The sequence below is a fragment of the Carassius gibelio genome, chromosome B22 (genome assembly GCF_023724105.1).
Source record: "Carassius gibelio isolate Cgi1373 ecotype wild population from Czech Republic chromosome B22, carGib1.2-hapl.c, whole genome shotgun sequence".
Lineage (NCBI taxonomy): Eukaryota > Metazoa > Chordata > Actinopteri > Cypriniformes > Cyprinidae > Carassius > Carassius gibelio.
The window spans coordinates 26,918,375-26,935,414 of NC_068417.1; the positions used below are offsets into that span (position 1 = coordinate 26,918,375).

The following is a 17,040-nucleotide window of genomic DNA, read 5'->3' on the forward strand; positions in this document are numbered from 1 at the left end:
GATACAGTCGTGAGCATGTAAAACGAGACGAAGCACACGCAGACACAAGTGCACACGGATCCCAGTAACTGGACATGCACCCAAACAGTGACTCCTTGCCTGTAAATAAGAAGCAGTGCATGTTGGGAAAGATTCTTCTTTGTGCCAGCATGCACCTTTGATGTGATATTCAACTGTTGTCTTGATTTGTCATTTATTTTGGGTATTATTTTCTATTTTCGGAAGGCTTGTGAATATATAAATATGTATTACTGATGTGTAGTGGTACAGAGTTATTATTAGCATGAGAGATTTTTTTATACAAAGATGTTTCTAATTTTCGTTTTTCTAAATATGATCGTTCTTATCGGGGATGGAGGTAAAACGGATGCCAGCCTTGGTTTGTTTCTACTTCCAATAAATGGTTAAAAAAAATGCAACGTGTAATGGATTTTGTTGTTGTTGTTTGTTAAATACAGTTTATATTTTATATATAGATATATATTTTTTTTTAAATGACAAATTATGTTTAAATATATATATATATATATATATATACTGAAGGTTCATCAAGGCAGAATGGTATTTTATTTAGCTTGACATGTACGTTTAAAATCTTTCCATTTCAAATGGGTGTTCTTGAAAGAGAGAGAAATTCTTGGAACATGATTCTACTTTTAAAATGTGCCTAATATTAGCATGCCATACACAAAGTGCCCAGAGAACATTTTAAGGTGATGTTGTAAGGGAACAAAGGCAATGCATTTCAGGAGGCAAAGGAACAGCCGCATTCAGACTCTGCGCAGGAAGGAGATCTTGAGGGACTCTGGGATCTCCAGCTGGGCGGCACTGGCTGGCGGTGGAGGCAGATAAGGGAAGGTGACGGGGAACACGTGTCTGACGTCCATCAGGAGCTGTGGAGGTTGCCCCTCAGAACGCCCCTTCAGCAGCCCCTGGGAAACAACTGTCACTGCTGGACCAAACACTGCTGTGATGTTGTTTTAGGATTGAATGCTTTTGCTCTTACCTGCACGATCCGGATGAAATTGAGCGTCACTCGCTCCTCAAGGTCACTCTGAGGTGTGTAGAGGCTTAAAATCTTCACCACCTGCAACATGTTTAAAATGCAAATACAGTTAGCATGCCAACATAAATATGTGTGGATATATAATTTAGCATATAAGTATTGAAATTAAAACTGAAATTTAATTTTGTACATATACATGCGCATACACACTCCTACATATATATATATGTGTGTGTGTGTGTGTGTGTGTGTGATTTAACATTTAAAATAATTTAACTATAAAATATTTACATAATAAATTATATATACACAAATTATATATAATTCTATCTATATTATATAATTATAATAATGTTAATAGAAAATAAAATTACAAAGTGTATATTTAAACTAATTTAGGATAAAAGTCAAATTATGATTCTATTTATGGTATTTATATTTTGTTATAGAAAATAAAGTTACAAATGTGTGTATTTAAAGTAAATTAATTTAGGATAAAGGATCATGCTTTGTAAATATCTTTTTATATTTGTATATTGTAATTTCATGTAAGTTAAGTATATTGTATATTGCATTATATATGTGTACACATATAAGTACACATATAATGAAAGTTATAAATGATATATGTTATAAACTAAGGCTTATCAAAAAAAAAATTCTCTAGTATCCAATTCCATTAAATATTATTGAGTTCATACATATTCAATTATATATATATATATATATATATATATATATATATATATATATATATATATATATATATATATATATATATATATATATACATATACAATTTATATAATGTTATATATAATTGTAGTGTAGTGTACACATAAACACATAAAAAACATTTAATATAATTTGTTAATAATACATTTACCTATAAAATAATTTATATATACACAATTTATATCTAATTTCATTTATATTATATTTAATTTGATGATTACAGGAAGTACATTTATAAATATGTAGATTTAAAATAAATTACTTGTAAATAAAGTAAATTGTATTTTTCTACAAGCTGTGTATATTGTATTATTTTATATATGTCTTTAAATATATTATAACAACGGTTATAAATGGTATAATATGTATTATAAACTAAGGTTTACCGAGGCAAAAAAAATAAAAAATAATATTCAATATCATTTAATTCATACATTAAAATATATACAACATTTTTATAATAAAAAAATAATTTTGCTTCTAATAATAAAAAATTAAAAAGATTTGATTTTGCCTGACATGTAACTGTTATGAGAGGTACGCCACCTGCTGGTTGGACAGTTCATTGCAGGCTTGGACCATGGCTTGTCCATCAGCTTCCGTCTTCTTGCTCATCTGAAGGAGCTGTGCCGCCTGTATTAGCGGCTCCAGCGCGGTCACAGCGCCCCCTGTCTGCAGCGAACGACTGCGCAGCCACTCCTCCAGCAGACTCACATTATACCTAAAATAAACGGATATAACTATTCAGTTGAAGGCACTGGAGCAGCAGTGTGAGTAACCGAAGCGAGAGCGGTTCTGACCGGATCTGCAGGCCGCGGTTCCAGCAGCACATGTCCTTGCGCAGCAGCAGGCTGTTGAGGGTGGAGGCGGCCAGCAGGTACATGAGCTGATGGAAGGCCTGCTCCTGCAGGGCCGAGGGCAGATCCTGACGGGACAGGGCTGTGTGCAGCGCCGACAGCTCCCTCAGGACCGCTGACATAGTCGCTCCCTCCGTACTGCCTGGAGGTCGGGGGTCAGATCCCGCACGCTTACGACCGCCACTCAGCTTCACTGAGGATCCAGCCAGACCAGGGATGGTCTCACTTTCAAGCATCGCTGGGACTAAAGTTAAGAGAAGAGTACACAAGCATATATGTAATATATATATATGTATATTTACACACACTGCCAGGTCTTAGTGTCAGTATCACTGTACCGATGATGGGTTGCAGGCGACTCTCGGAGATGGACAGCAGCTGCTGATAGGCCTGAATACACAGATCGCTGAGCGCCCGGACAGAGTCCTGCACGTCCGTCACCAGAGGAACCAGCTCCTCTGAGCCCCTCACGTCCTGCAGGAGAAGAGGCATATTTCAATCCGAAGTCATTATTTCTGCGTGCGAAATAAAGTAAGAGCTGGCGTTCAGATGTGTGACCTGTGAGTGCTGCTGGAGCAGGTCTTTGAGCAGGTAAGCGTTCTTCAGCCACACAGCCGTCACGTCCAGATCACTGCCGTGTTTCTACAACATGAATCACACAACAATCATGTCTTAACATCTACTCTATACACATCAAACATCTTTCCCAGATGCAGATTAAAATTTGCTCTGGCCTTTACGCATTCTTAAAGGGATAGTTCACCCCAAAAATTAAAATTTGCCCATGATTAACTCACCCTCAAGCTATCCTAGGTCTTAATGACTTCTTTATTTCAGATAAATACAATCAGAGTTATATTACAAATGTCCTGCTCTTTCAAGATTTATAATGGCGGTGAATGGGTGTTGAGATTTTAAAGTCCAAAAAAAGTGCATCCATCCATCATAAAGTATACTCAATACGGTTCCAGGGGTTAATAAAGGCCTTCTGAAGTGAAGTAATGAGTTTGTGTATGAAAAATATGAATGTTTAATACTTTATCAACTGTAATCTCTAGGAAGCTAGAGATAACGGTTTATAAAGTTTAAAAAGAAAAAAAATTCTTATACAAATGCATCGCTTTACTTCAGAAGGCCTTTATTAACCCCCCGGATTCATGTAGAGCACTTTTTATAATGGATGTATGCATTTTCTTGGGCTTCAAAATCTCAACCCCTGTTCACTGCCATTATAAAACTTGGAAGAGCCAGGACATTTTTTAATATAACTCTGATTAGTTTCGTCTGAAAGAAGAAAGTCATATAGACTTAAGATGGCTTGAGTAAATTATGGGTTAATTTTTCATTTTTGGGTGAACTATCTCTTTAATTTTGAACTTTCTTTCTGAATTTCAAACTAATTATACATTTTAAAAACATGATTAAATCAGCTACACAGCTGAAATAATACAAATTGTAACTCTGAGAATGAATGTGTTCATTTCTAAGCTTCATATTTCGGTTTTTAAAGGGATAGTTCACCCAAAAATGAAAGTTCTGTCATTAGTTACTCACCCTCATGTCGCCCCAAAACCCTAAAGCCTTTGTTCATCTTCAGAACACAAATTAAGATATTTTGATGAAATCCCAGAGCACCCGGCATTGTGTTCCTTACTACGTTTCTGGACCTGGGAACATTGCAGTTGTATTACTGTCTGTGAAGGGTCAGAAAGCTCTTGGATTTCATCAGAAATATCTTAATTTGTATTCTGAAGATGAACAAAGGTCTTACGGGTTTGGAACAACATGAGGGTGAGTCATTTATTTATATATTTTTTGGGTGAACTAACCCTTTAGATTAAATCTTTTATACACTGGCTTCATACACTTCCACTTTATTACTGTGATTACCATTTTTGAGAATCAATTTAGATCTACATTTAGTCATTTAGCAGACGCTTCGATCCAAATGAGGCCAATGGAAGCAATCAAAATCAACAAAAGAGCAATGTTAATCGTTCACCTTCAGGGCTGTTTTAATGGCGCTCACAGCTGCGCTGAGGAACCCCTTCACCCGCGTCTGATCGCCGCTGCAGTCCGCCTGCCGTACACACAGAAACAGAACCCGAGCCACCAGTCCAGGGGGCAAAGACAAGACACCTTCCGCCCTCACATCTGCAGCAGAGAAACAGTCAGTCCTCTCAGTCCGCAGGAATTACAGTCTCAAAACTGAACACCACGTGTGGTGTGGTGCTGACCTGTTATGAGGTGTTTGATCAGCTTGCTCTCATCTTTCTTCCTGCACTCCAGCAGTCCTGTGAGCATCTGGCTCTTCTGAGGGGGGTCCTGGGACGCAGCTACGGCCACACCTGAGCATTACATACATTTTCAACATTATAGCTATTGTATGATAATTTGAAACTTCTAACTAACTTCTTTTTCTGAAATGTTTTGCTTGAGAAGTGCGTTTGTGCTACTTTTCATTAAAATACAAACAAACTGATTTGTTTCACTATAAACTGTAATGGCGTTCATATATTTTGAAGAAAATTATTTTATATTATTTTTAAAGAAAAACATATATATACATTTATTAAGCAAGGAAACATTCAATTGATCAAAAGTGACAGCAAAGACGCTTATAATGATACAAAATATTTATATTTCAAATAAAAAAAAAATATTTTGGGCTTCCTTTAAATTCTGGGGGGGGGGGGGGGTTATAATGGGATCCACAGAAATACCAAGCAGCAAAACTGATTTTATCATTAATAATAATATGAAATGTGTCTTGAGCAGCCAATCAGAGTGATTTCTGAAAGATCATGTGACACCGAAGGCTGGAGTAATGATGCTGAAAATACGGCTTTCCATTACAGGAATAAATTACATTTTTACATACATTGAAAAAAAAACATTCCTTATAATGGAAAGTTCTTCACACAAATGTAAAAATGGCTCTTTTAAAAAGTGTTCACTGAAAGGTTCTTTTGGGAACCAAAACTGGTTCCTCCATGGCATCACCTTTCAATTTTTAAGAGTGTATTTTAGGCATCCAAATATGTTTTGGACCTACACCGACCTGCATAAGACAGGATTCTCCTGAGGCTCACGGTGTGTTTCAGTTCCTTGAGTTCTCGTCGCAACTGGACGCATTCCTGCTCTCGAACCACCACCAGCTCTGTTAGGTCCTTCGTAAACACACAGAAAGAAGCGAAAATGACAAAGTAACAAAATACAAAGATCAGTAAATGGTAAGCTCAAATGGAGCAGGTACATTTATCTCAGGATCTCCAGGTGTATCCCTGTCTTGAGCCTGCTGGAGTTTGATCCTGAGATCTGATATCTCCTGCTCCCACTGCGCTCTCTGAGACAGCAGCTGCCTCTCTAGGAACCTGATGCATGTAACATAAGTCATTTATGAATTCCAGAGTATCAATCTGATGCACGTGAGGTGAGCGGAAAGAAACTGACTTGTTGGCCACCCGTACAGCGTCGTAAGCGTATCGGAGATCCTCCCCCTTCATTCTGTCAGCGGTGTCCTTCGCAACGCCCATGTCCTCCATCAGGATGTTCTGCAGGTAAACATTTTCATTTAGCATGCGGTGAGAGACACATGTCTAGTGCGGATTGAAACACTAACCAGAGGTTGCTCATCTCTCCAGGGTCTCCTGTCGGTGGGCGATGTCACGCTGATCCTCCGGACCTCCTCGGGTGAAGGGAAGACGGGCGAGCTGGAGAACGGTGTGGTGACGGGCGAAGGAGGCTCCAAAGACACAGCCGAATCTGTTCGTCTGTGTCCACGTGACCGCTGAACACCCACATATATTCACATGTATATTAATACTACTAACAATATTACTATTAAATACCGTATTTTTCGGACTATAAGTCGCACCTGAGTATAAGTCGCATCAGTCCAAAAATACGTCATGACGAGGAAAATAACTTATAAGTCGCACTGGACTATAAGTCGCATTTATTTAGAACCAAGAACCGACAGAAAACATTACCATCTACAGCCGCGAGAGGGCGCTCTATGTCTTCAGTGTTGACTACAGGAGCAATGAGCAGCATAGAGCGCCCTCTCATGGCTTTAGATGGTAATGTTCTCTCTTGGTTCACTTATCTCGGTTCATGTCAAATAAATTTTGATAAATAAGTCGCACCTGACTATAAGTCGCAGGACCCGCCAAACTATGAAAAAAAGTGCGACTTATAGTCCGGAAAATACGGTACTTGTGTATTCATATTTCGTAAACAAATGCAACTCTTTTTGGATGTTGCATTCCAAATTCACACGGCCTCGGAAATCTGTGATATTGAAACGTTGTCTTGAAAGATAATTTTTTCAGTACAGATGTACCTCATTGGATGTAAATACGCTCATGTCCCTCAGGTTGTCGTATCTTTGCTCCAGTCTTGTGAACTCTCTCAGTAAACTCTGGTATCGCCTCCTCTCTTCTTCCAGCTCTGCTCGCACTGATGCATCCGCATGATCCACAGTCTGTTGACACTTCTCTGAGACATACAGACACGCAAACACTTTCATTAGTGTCTTCGTATTTATTGTGTGCCTTGAAATCCATTCAAATCAGTCTTAGTCGGCCATCTCATTCATTTATTAAACAATACACAAGTTGAGATGGGGACAATTGACACTGTGGCAGACACACGATTCACCCTCCAGAGCTTTTTCCTGATCTTGTAAACGAATGGCCAGATCATCCCTCTCTTTCTCCAAAGAGCCTCTCTCAACTCGGAGAGCTTGGATTTCCTAGAGTAAACAGGGAGTATACAAACAAAACTAGCATGTGTCAACAGAACCAGCTGCCTTGCAGGAAAAGAAAGTTCAGGAAAATAAAGTGGCTGATGTTAGCCATATTTATTATGTCACACCTGTGTAAGCTGGAGGATCTCTTGAGCGGCTTTCTCCTCAGCTCTCCTCCTGTCCTCCTCCTGTTTGTCTGTGAGTGAAGGAGCAGTCTCTGCGTTCTCCTGCAGCTGGATCTGGAGCTTGAGGAGGCTGGACCGCAGCTGTTCCAGCTCACAGCTGTGAGCTTCTCGCTCGGACTGAAGAGTCTCCCTCAGAGACGCACTCTCTCTCGCCTGAGAGGAGAAAGCACAGACGATTCACAATATACAACACTATTTAACAATTCAAATATTGCCAGTGTTGGAGGTAATCCATTACAAGTAACAGGAGTTACGTAATCAGATTACTTTTTGAAGTAACTAGTAAAGTAACGCATTACTTTTTAGATTTACAGGAAAATACCAGAGTTACTTCTTCGAATAAGTAACACTAGTTACTTTGTTTTTTCATTTATTGACTGACAGCTCTTCTGTCCCCATTTTGAGAGAAATCGGGAGAAAGTGCAGAGGCGTCGTGTGCACTGTGTAAACATGATACTTACTGTAGTTCTAGATTAATCTCAACATGTATTTACTCATGAAATGCAAACCTGCAAAAAATCAACTTATCCTTGTCCTTAACCATTGTCTTTGCTACTGACCTTCGACAATCCAATTCAACCATACTAATAAGCAAAAATGACTTATAGATTAATGATTTATAGATAAATATTCTTTTTCTTTTTTTTTTGATTAAGAGTGTTGAACTTTCTTCTCCTGCATCCCATTCCTCATCCAATCCAGAATGGCAGCACAATTCTTTGTGGTTTGTGAATTTTTGTGAATTTATCTTTCCTTAAGCCTGAGGGTCATTCATTTCACTTTTGGTCTGAAAGAGCCATTTGGTTTAAGGGAGTAACACAATATTGTAATGCATTACTTTTAAAAGTAACTTTTCCCTACACTGAACATTACTTACATCGTGACAAGTAATTTAAATAAGATTAAATAAATAAGTTAATACATTTTTTTTGGGGGGGGGTTCTCTTAGGCAACCATAAATTAACCATGGTATTGCTACATTAACCATAGTTTAACCAGGGTATGCAACATAGTAAAACTGTGGTACAAAATAAATAAATAAACCAAAAAAAAAATTAATAAACACATTAAAACCATGGTTAATTTTAATAAAGGAATTACAGACTTGTGAACATTCCAACTAAACAGCGATGCTTTCACCTGTTGGTCGGCTCGGCGCTGCAGCTGCATGAGTTTGACCTCCATGCCTTTGTTGAGTTCTCTGTATTTCTCCACGGATCGAGCCTCAGCACGCAGGCGCAACAGCTCTTTCCGCGCCGCTCGCCTGCGCGCGCAGCACTGCATGAGCACCACTGCAGCTCTGACGCGTCTGAAACTGCACCGGGCCAGCCAGCCTCTCACCCGCGCCTGCAGGCACACCACCGCCCGCTCTGTCAGCATCTAGAGAGAGACAGTTATAAAACAAAGTGCACCGGTAAAGTAATAGTGTTTACATTAGACAACAACATTCATACATATGCACTCTGTAAACTACTAATTTACTGAATGTAAAGGTAAAATGTCAAGCTGGCATAACCAAAAATGTCCCCTGTTCTATCAAATACATGTTAAGATTCATTTGAAGAACATTTTTTAAGCTTAAAGTCTATCAGATTGTGTCCTTATGTTAACTTGAGCTATTGTATTCTATGACAAATGTACATCCTAAGAGAGCAAATTCTTCTTATGCTACTGAAAACAACATATGGACCACATTAGTGAAAGTGAAGTGACATTCAGCCAAGTATGGTGACCCATACTCAGAATTTGTGCTCTGCATTTAACCCATCCGAAATGCACACACACAGAGCAGTGAACACACACACACACACACACTGTGAGCACACACCCGGAGCAGTGGGCAGCCATTTATGCTGCGGCGCCCGGGGAGCAGTTGGGGGTTCGATGCCTTGCTCAAGGGCACCTAAGTTGTGGTATTGAAGGTGGAGAGAGAGCTGTTCATACACTCCCCCCACCCACAATTCCGTCCGGCCTGAGACTAGAACTCACAACCCTTCGATTGGGAGTCCAACCCTCTAACCATTAGGCCACGACTTCCCACATATGGACCAAATAAATAAATAAATCCTACAGACTCAAACACTTGACGCATGAAAAAAGGGTAAAAATTTTATAATTTTAAAAGTGAAATAAACGTATTCTGACAACACACAGTTATTGAACATGACAAAACAATATACACAACACTGGCAGAAGGTGAACCATATTAATAATTTATGAGTGGATGATGGGAAAAGGGAAAGTGCAACTGAACAAAGACTTTTAGCATAGAGTAGACCTTATAGTCCTCAGAAAACAGGCAAATCAACTACTTTTCCTGATAGTTTGAGTTTTTGTTTCATTGTTTTTGTTGTTCATCAGCTGGAAATACGTACACATTCTGAAAGTGATTCCGACAATATTGTTTCTCTGTGCCTTTATCGTTATAGTGGTGGTGTGGACTCTGCTATTCTTTAATATTGAGAACGATTTTTAGAACTAGGCCTATATCTTTATCATTATGTTTATAGTTATCGTCCTTGGAATGAACAGGCCTTTAGAACTTCAAGATTGCAAAGTAAACCAAAACACTAGAATCAAGGAAATCTTTGGCTTTTTTTTTTCTTTTCTTCAGGATTTAGGTGTATGGTCAAACATTCTGGGAAATGTACCTGTAACTTTATTTGTATTTTTGTAACTATACCGAGACACACAGGTAGCACTTTACCTGTCTATAAATCCGACGAGCCTGAGTGCCTCTGATGAAGGCCTGGATTTTGATGGTGGCCTCTCTGATGGTGAGATAAAGCTGTCGCACAGCCAGCATGCGGTATGTTTTCTGGATGATTAAAGCGGCACGTGTGTAACGGAGGCTCCACGCCAACCTAATGGTTAGGGAACATTATATGCAATTATAAAAAAACACCCATTAGAAAAAACCTACTCAACCAGAATAGGACCTAAATAGCATACAGCACATAGAGTGCCCTCTAGGTAACACTTTAACTCACCTTCGGGCCAGGGTTCCTCTGATGTACCGCTGCAGGATGAATGTTGCCCACCGGAGCCGTTGATAATGCCTATGCTGCAGCCATCCTCTGACCCAGCTTTGGATCAAAACTCCTGCTGCATGCAGCCGATCCCCTCTCAGCTTCTCCAGTACTGCAACCTGTCCCGCCCGGAAGAAGACCTTGGTCTTGCCAAAGCAGTACTGCTCTGGATCAGGGATGAGATCAGGAAGGGCACTCTGGCAGGAACGGCGCACATCATCTTTAGAAACAGAACCACGTAGCAGCACCTGGTAACGAGTGTAGAATTCCTCGTACGTCCACCTGGAGTACAGACGAGAGAGTCAGGGATGGAAGAGGGAACTGAATTGAGAGACCTATAGAAGAGTACTTGCCTGGAGGGGTAGCCTGCGGCACTGATTCGGATAGTCTCTAAGACTCCACATGCTCGCAATTGCTGCACTGCTCGCTTGGGATCAAATCTTATACAGAGAGATGAGAGAAGGTTATTCAAACTCAGATATACGTGAACATAAATTACATTTGATTTATTCTCTTACAGAAATGGCTTTTTGAGGTCATTGGACTTTATGCAGCGGACATAATGCGGTGTGGTGCTGTTCAAGGTGTCCATTAAAAGTTGCAGGGATTGACGAAACTAGACACACAAAGACAGAATATGTAAGAAAAGGTAGGAATCTAAGACCTTAAGAGTCAAAGAGTACCATAATGCTCCCTGCACAATAGACAATTTTAGATTTGAGGCTTGTCGTAAATGATTTTTTGTTTGTTAGCTTGTTTGTGCTTATGATTATTTAACTGCTCCTGATTGAGACGTCCCGATTGAGTCTCCGAACTCAAATTATAAATATCAAACATTTAGTTTTTCTCCATTTGTTTTTCTTCTCTTGTCAAGTTTGATCTTGTGAGTCTTCGTGAGATCTCATGTCACTGTGAAATTGTTCCTACAATCGACAAGTGTGCGGTCTGGTTGAATCGTGTAGTGCAGGGGTGCCCAAACTCGGACCTGGAGGGGCTGTGTCCTGCGGACACACCTACTGGGAAGTTTCTAGTATGCCTAGTAAGAGCTTGATTAGCTGGTTCAGTTGTGTCTAATTGGGGTTGTACCTAAACTCTGCAGGACATCGGACCTCCAGGACCGAGTTTGGGCACCCCTGGTCTTGTGTGTGTGTTCAGAGGATTATAAGGCTATGGTCTCCCATGGTTTTAAAATGGTTTAGGATTTGAAAATCGTCTAGTGTGCAGACAGCATTAGATGCACTTGAGCATGACTGGTTAATCAAGAATTTTCTTAAGGCAGGAACCAAGAGAAGCAGCTCACCTGAAAGCCCACAGTTAATTTGTGCTCTCGTTGAGCTCTCTTCCCTGAACGTATGCTTCCGTTTGCAAGAGAGGAGTTTGGGAGGGATCCACCTGCTGACTCCTTCTGAAACAACTCGGCAACTAGTTCTGACTGTGAAGGGTACAAGCAGTCGTGAGGAGGCAGAGTGAGTACAAATCGAAACTCTTCAACAGCCGAGGCTTGAACGATTCAAACAATACCTGACTAGCTCTCAGTATATTGATAGGCTCCTCAAATACAGTGTCTCGGTTCTTGTCTAAAAAGCCGTCACACTCGTACTGGACCTAATTCAAAAAGCCAGCAATAATATCAAACACTGAAAGGTTTGGCGCCATTATTTGGGGAATTTATGTTTTCTGACCATATCAGCAAAATGCACAATGATGAAGGCAGAGTTGGACAGGCGTGGTTTACGAAAGTGAGGGCTGTGGTTCAGGTGCTTGTCGTAAAGCTTCCGAGCCCAGTTCTCATCTGAGCCTTTAGGCATCTAGAACAGAGCGATATTGGGTTATACACCTTGATGGCATTATAAGAGGAACTACAGCCCAAATTACCAAATGTAGATTCCTTACTCTACATTCTTCGTCCAGAAGATCAAGTAGGCCCAGCTGGCCTTCAATGAGCAAAATGCATGGCTGGTTATCGCTGAACTCAATACGGTTCCAGGGAAGTTCCTCTCGCAGATACTCCTCCTGCTCCAGCTGAAACACGTGCTGACGAGGACAAAAAGCATATACCAAATACTTAAAGCTGCACTCGGCATCTTGCAGAAGAACATTGTAGCCGGAGCTACTTCTCTCTGTTTATGTCTATGAGAATCACGCAGGTACTGGGCTACTCTGCAGCCATTCCACCAGTACCAGTCTGAATATAAAAACTTATAGCTGAACCATAGTGACAGCAGGTTATGGTAAGGGTCAGCTAACGATTAGTCATGATTCTGAAAAGCTTGGTGTAACCAAGAATAGTTGTACAATGTACACTAGGGTTTAGGGTGACCCTAATCCTCTTTCTCCCAGAAATGTCCTGGCCAGGATTTCTAAACTGCCAAAAGTGTCCAGGTTTTGGCTTTGTTTTCCTATTGTTTTCATATTTGATGGGGATAATAGGCATGTATAAATTAAAGCAGCACTGCACAGACCGATCGGTGTATGACATCAAGAGTGATGTCACAGAGAGTGATTCGAAAGCACAAGGAGCATATGCTCTCTAATGGCTCATGCGGTCTGAGCATCGTTGAACACACCTTATGAGTGAAAAGTAGTGTGCAGGAACCCATCAAGTGTTTCAGAAGGAATTGGAATGTCAATAGGAAAAACCAGACATTTTAGGCAATTTAGAAATCCCAGCCACTACATGTCCAAGAGAAAGAGGTGTATGGTCACCCTACTAAGGTTGAGCAACCCTTCAAGGAGCAACCCTTCAAGGACTAAGTCACTCTTCATTAGAAAGAAGATGTTACACACCCATGCACACCAATCCCAATATCTGGAAACTTACCCTGTTGAACTGCTGTTGGAGTTTCTCATTTGCGTAGTTAATACAGAATTGCTCAAAACTATTCCTGTCAAAAGTCTCAAACCTATAAACGATCAAAGAAGAGATTGACCAAACAATCCTACATGTACATGTTACATTTGTTACACACAAAATAACTCTTACCCATAGATATCAAGAACTCCTATGAAAGATTTGGGCTGTTCCCGGTGCGCTCTTAAGGATGAGTTGAGCCTCTGCACTGTCCAAGTGAACAGTTGCTCATACACATGCTTAGCCAGAGCATCCCTTGCTTCATTAGCCTGCTGACCTGTAATGGGCTTCACAAGCATTTCCCCACCCACTGCCAATCGCCTGTGGCATAGCCACTGAGCCATCTGAGCACCTTCCACCCCTAAAAGCTTGGAAAAGATGGCCAAGGAACGGTCGTTGACCTGCCAGTATGATGGATAAGAAATGATATCCATATTAGCACATGCTACTTGTTAACAAATTAGCACTGCTTCTGTTCTTCATCTATACAGACAACAAATCTAACTCAGAAATGTGCTAAACAATAGGAAGTGGTGCTTGTACATCAATGTAGCTGCGGTCCCCTCCACGGCCACTGGCTTGTATGTTGATATTCCCCAGATGAAGAATAGCTGCCAGTATACGAAATATCTCCATCTGCTGGTCAGGTTGCACTCCTGTTGGGGTGAACCACAAGTTTTGCAAACAGTCTGTTGTGTTGTTTCGGAGGAATATATGGAATTTATTTGGCTTACCGAGAATAGTAAATGCATTTCTTGTCCGCTCTAGCTCAACCGCATCATCTGTGCCATAAATGTGCACCTCTTGTCCTTGGTTGGTGTAATGAAAGTTCTCTGTAGAATCTAGCGAGATGCAGTAGGGCATAGTGTAACTGAACAAAAATGTCCAACAAAAATAAACATGTTTTCAAGACATAGGTTTAGACTTTACCAAGTTTAAGTGTCCTGAACTCTGGCAAATCCCTGGAAGCACAAAGCTGGTAGAAGATGTGGTAGTTTCTCTCTTGAGCTGCCTGTTTGTTTTATGAAACAAAATTGATCTCAATAACAGAACTTGGCCACTGAATCTGAACAATATGAAAACTGGATGATTGAGCAAGCACCTGAAAAACAACTCTTGATTTCTCCAACAAGTAGGTCCTCATGTTTGCCCCAATTATGTCCCCTCTACGTCCAAATCCTATCTCAATATACTTTCCAAAACGACTGCTGTTGTCGTTTCTGGTTGTTTTTGCATTACCAATTGCCTGCAAGGATTGAAATGTTACAAACAGCCTCCTCCTACTTTACCAAAAAGGTCAGAAATCGAGTTTCAGTACCTCCATGATGGGATTTGATGCCAGCACTTTCTCCTCCACACTGGTCTGCTGGGCCGCACCACCCACGACAGCAAAGTAGCGCATGGTGAACTTAGCAGATACAGTTTTACCTGAGCCTGATTCTCCACTGATTATGATCGATTGGTTTTTCTCCTCTCTGTTATAATGATAAACCCATATGTTTTAGTTAAAGTGATGTAATTCAGAATCAGAATGAATTTCTCTGCTGTGTACTGTCATAGTAGAGTGTTGGTAATACCGTGATACTTCGATATTTAAATATTATTTAAATGGCTCTTCAAGTAATTCTCAGAATACCATGGTATTTCCATGGTACATGTCCAAAAACATGGTACTACTTTGCAAGTGAACTGATCTTGTTATTTGGTTATTCTTGACCTGATCATAGTTCGGTATGCCTCTTCAGCCACAGAAAAAATGTGCGGCTCCATATCAGCCATGTCTTGGCCGCTGTAAGCGTCGATCACTTCCTCTCCATAAATGGGCAGCTGTTCATATGGATTTAACGCCACCAACACAATTCCTATTAAATATGAAAAGTTGTCCAAATAAAGTTAATATATCTCTAAAATAAATCTGCTTTAAAAATATGCCATAATTTTCAGTGCATAATTTACATTTCAATAAACCCAGTGCTTGGTAAATGTTCTTTACAGTAGCCAATATAACAATGAGTGAGGTGATTTACATTTTTGTGTTTTGAACTTTAAACCCATTAAAATAGAGGTGATTGGGCAATGGCTGTAAACTTGCTACTGTTGAATTGAACTCACCGCAGTAAGTGTAAATGCTACTGTAGTCGAGAAAGCGCACACGCAAGTTATGAAGTACTGCTGGCTCATGGAGGAAGGTTAGAGCTGTGAGGTCATTCTCTCCCTCCAAAATATCGGGGTTACCTAGAGGAGGAAGACCCTCTGGAGGCAACACTGGATACTCCATCTCCTTGTTTAGAAATAATGAAATAGTATATAAATGGTTTGTACCTATATAAATGAAATTTATATCAGGCTATACACCTGAAAATTATGAAAAACATTTTGTCTTCATACATTTCGAACACTGTTTGATTAGTGGTTAGTGCGACAGGTTAGTGGTTTCAAATCAGAATTATATGTGTGTATGTGTCGTACTCTGCCATCAGTGAGTCGGATTCGTATGTGCTGGCCTCCGGGACGGTAGTCTTGAAGCAGCTGGGCAGACACCCACACAGCTTCTGGGTCTGGCACCCACACACATGCCCCCTGAGAGACAACAGAAACAGCAACTGTACTAATAATAATCATAATCAACAGTATGGGGGAAGTCCAAAAAAATGGTTGTATTTGATCCTGATCCCCTGCTGAATTTGTAATTGATATTACTCAAGCTCTCAAATCAGGATCTCAAAAACAGTTCAGAAATGAATTGGGAACAATGTGCTTCGTGCACCTAAACTAGCTTTTCGAGATCGTCAGGACTCCTAGAAATATCCATTGCAGGTGTGTTGGAGATAAACTGTGCGTGAAGGGTGACATTATAGGAGCAAGACTGGACATGGCATTCTACAGACTTGATTATGATTATGTCCCAAGATATGGATACCAAGGATATTGATTCAGTATTTTGTATGTTACACAACCGGCTCATGTGCCTGAGTAATCGCCGGTCCCACCCCAGTGACACTCTTTTCTCCTCCATCAGCATAAATACACTCAGCGCATCATTAAACATTAACACCAGCCGGTCTCCTCTGACAGTGAAAATAATACAGATGCAGAAGCACTAAAAAAAACTATTAATATATCTATCTATGCATAACACTAAATAAAAACAACCACTCAACCAACCAACCAACCAACCTATCTATCTATCTATCTATCTATCTATCTATCTATCTATCTATCTATCTATCTATCTATCTATCTATCTATCATGACATCCAATGGAGTTACAAAAAATATATAGCTTCTAAAAGTTATCATACACACTTACCTTTGTGTAGAGCTCTGTGGTTGCCATCTGGCAAGAAAGTTAATTTCTACTTTGACAGCTAAAAGGAGACCTCACTACAACTTCAGCTGTTCTTTTCATTTGTGTCTCGGAGCGAGTGACTGGCCCCGTGCCCTTTGGTCTGTTAGAGATTCAGGCATCATAATAACCGTAATGGTAGGTTAACAGTTAATCCTTCAGGTAAGAGAGGGACATTTAAAACAGCTCTGGATCCTAGCAGCTTAAAGTAGTGCAAACAAGTGGATAGAAAATAAATGATAGCACTAACGAAAATGTATAGCCTGAATGCACTGTAAATC

At 40.2% G+C, this 17,040-nt stretch overlaps 1 protein-coding gene across 1 annotated transcript; it reads right to left on the reverse strand.

The window, feature by feature from the left end:
- Window positions 1-515: 515 nt before the first annotated feature.
- On the reverse strand, window positions 516-16,865 carry si:dkey-110c1.10 (unconventional myosin-Vb). The gene is made up of 35 exons (XM_052590184.1): window positions 16,724-16,865; window positions 15,883-15,993; window positions 15,526-15,694; window positions 15,131-15,275; window positions 14,732-14,888; window positions 14,516-14,659; window positions 14,344-14,425; window positions 14,148-14,255; window positions 13,957-14,069; window positions 13,546-13,814; window positions 13,384-13,465; window positions 12,456-12,596; window positions 12,245-12,370; window positions 12,084-12,167; window positions 11,863-11,994; window positions 11,081-11,178; window positions 10,916-11,002; window positions 10,524-10,844; window positions 10,241-10,397; window positions 8,674-8,913; window positions 7,477-7,686; window positions 7,261-7,354; window positions 6,944-7,098; window positions 6,221-6,388; window positions 6,052-6,152; window positions 5,855-5,972; window positions 5,660-5,768; window positions 4,836-4,946; window positions 4,601-4,752; window positions 3,157-3,240; window positions 2,937-3,072; window positions 2,542-2,842; window positions 2,288-2,462; window positions 1,007-1,087; window positions 516-932 (listed from the first exon to the last, which is right to left on the reverse strand). The coding sequence occupies exons 1-35, from the start codon at window positions 16,748-16,750 to the stop codon at window positions 771-773; spliced, it is 4,950 nt and encodes a 1,649-aa protein (XP_052446144.1). The 5' UTR covers window positions 16,751-16,865; the 3' UTR covers window positions 516-770.
- Window positions 16,866-17,040: the final 175 nt, after the last annotated feature.

Coding starts and splice junctions, on each gene's coding strand:
- si:dkey-110c1.10 (XM_052590184.1), bottom strand. CDS start 16,750: ATGGCAACCACAGAGCTCTACACAAAG. Junction 14,070..14,147: donor AAATGCATTTACTATTCTCG/GTAAGCCAAATA, acceptor TCACCCCAACAG/GAGTGCAACCTGACCAGCAG. Junction 12,597..13,383: donor TCCAACAGCAGTTCAACAGG/GTAAGTTTCCAG, acceptor TGTCCTCGTCAG/CACGTGTTTCAGCTGGAGCA.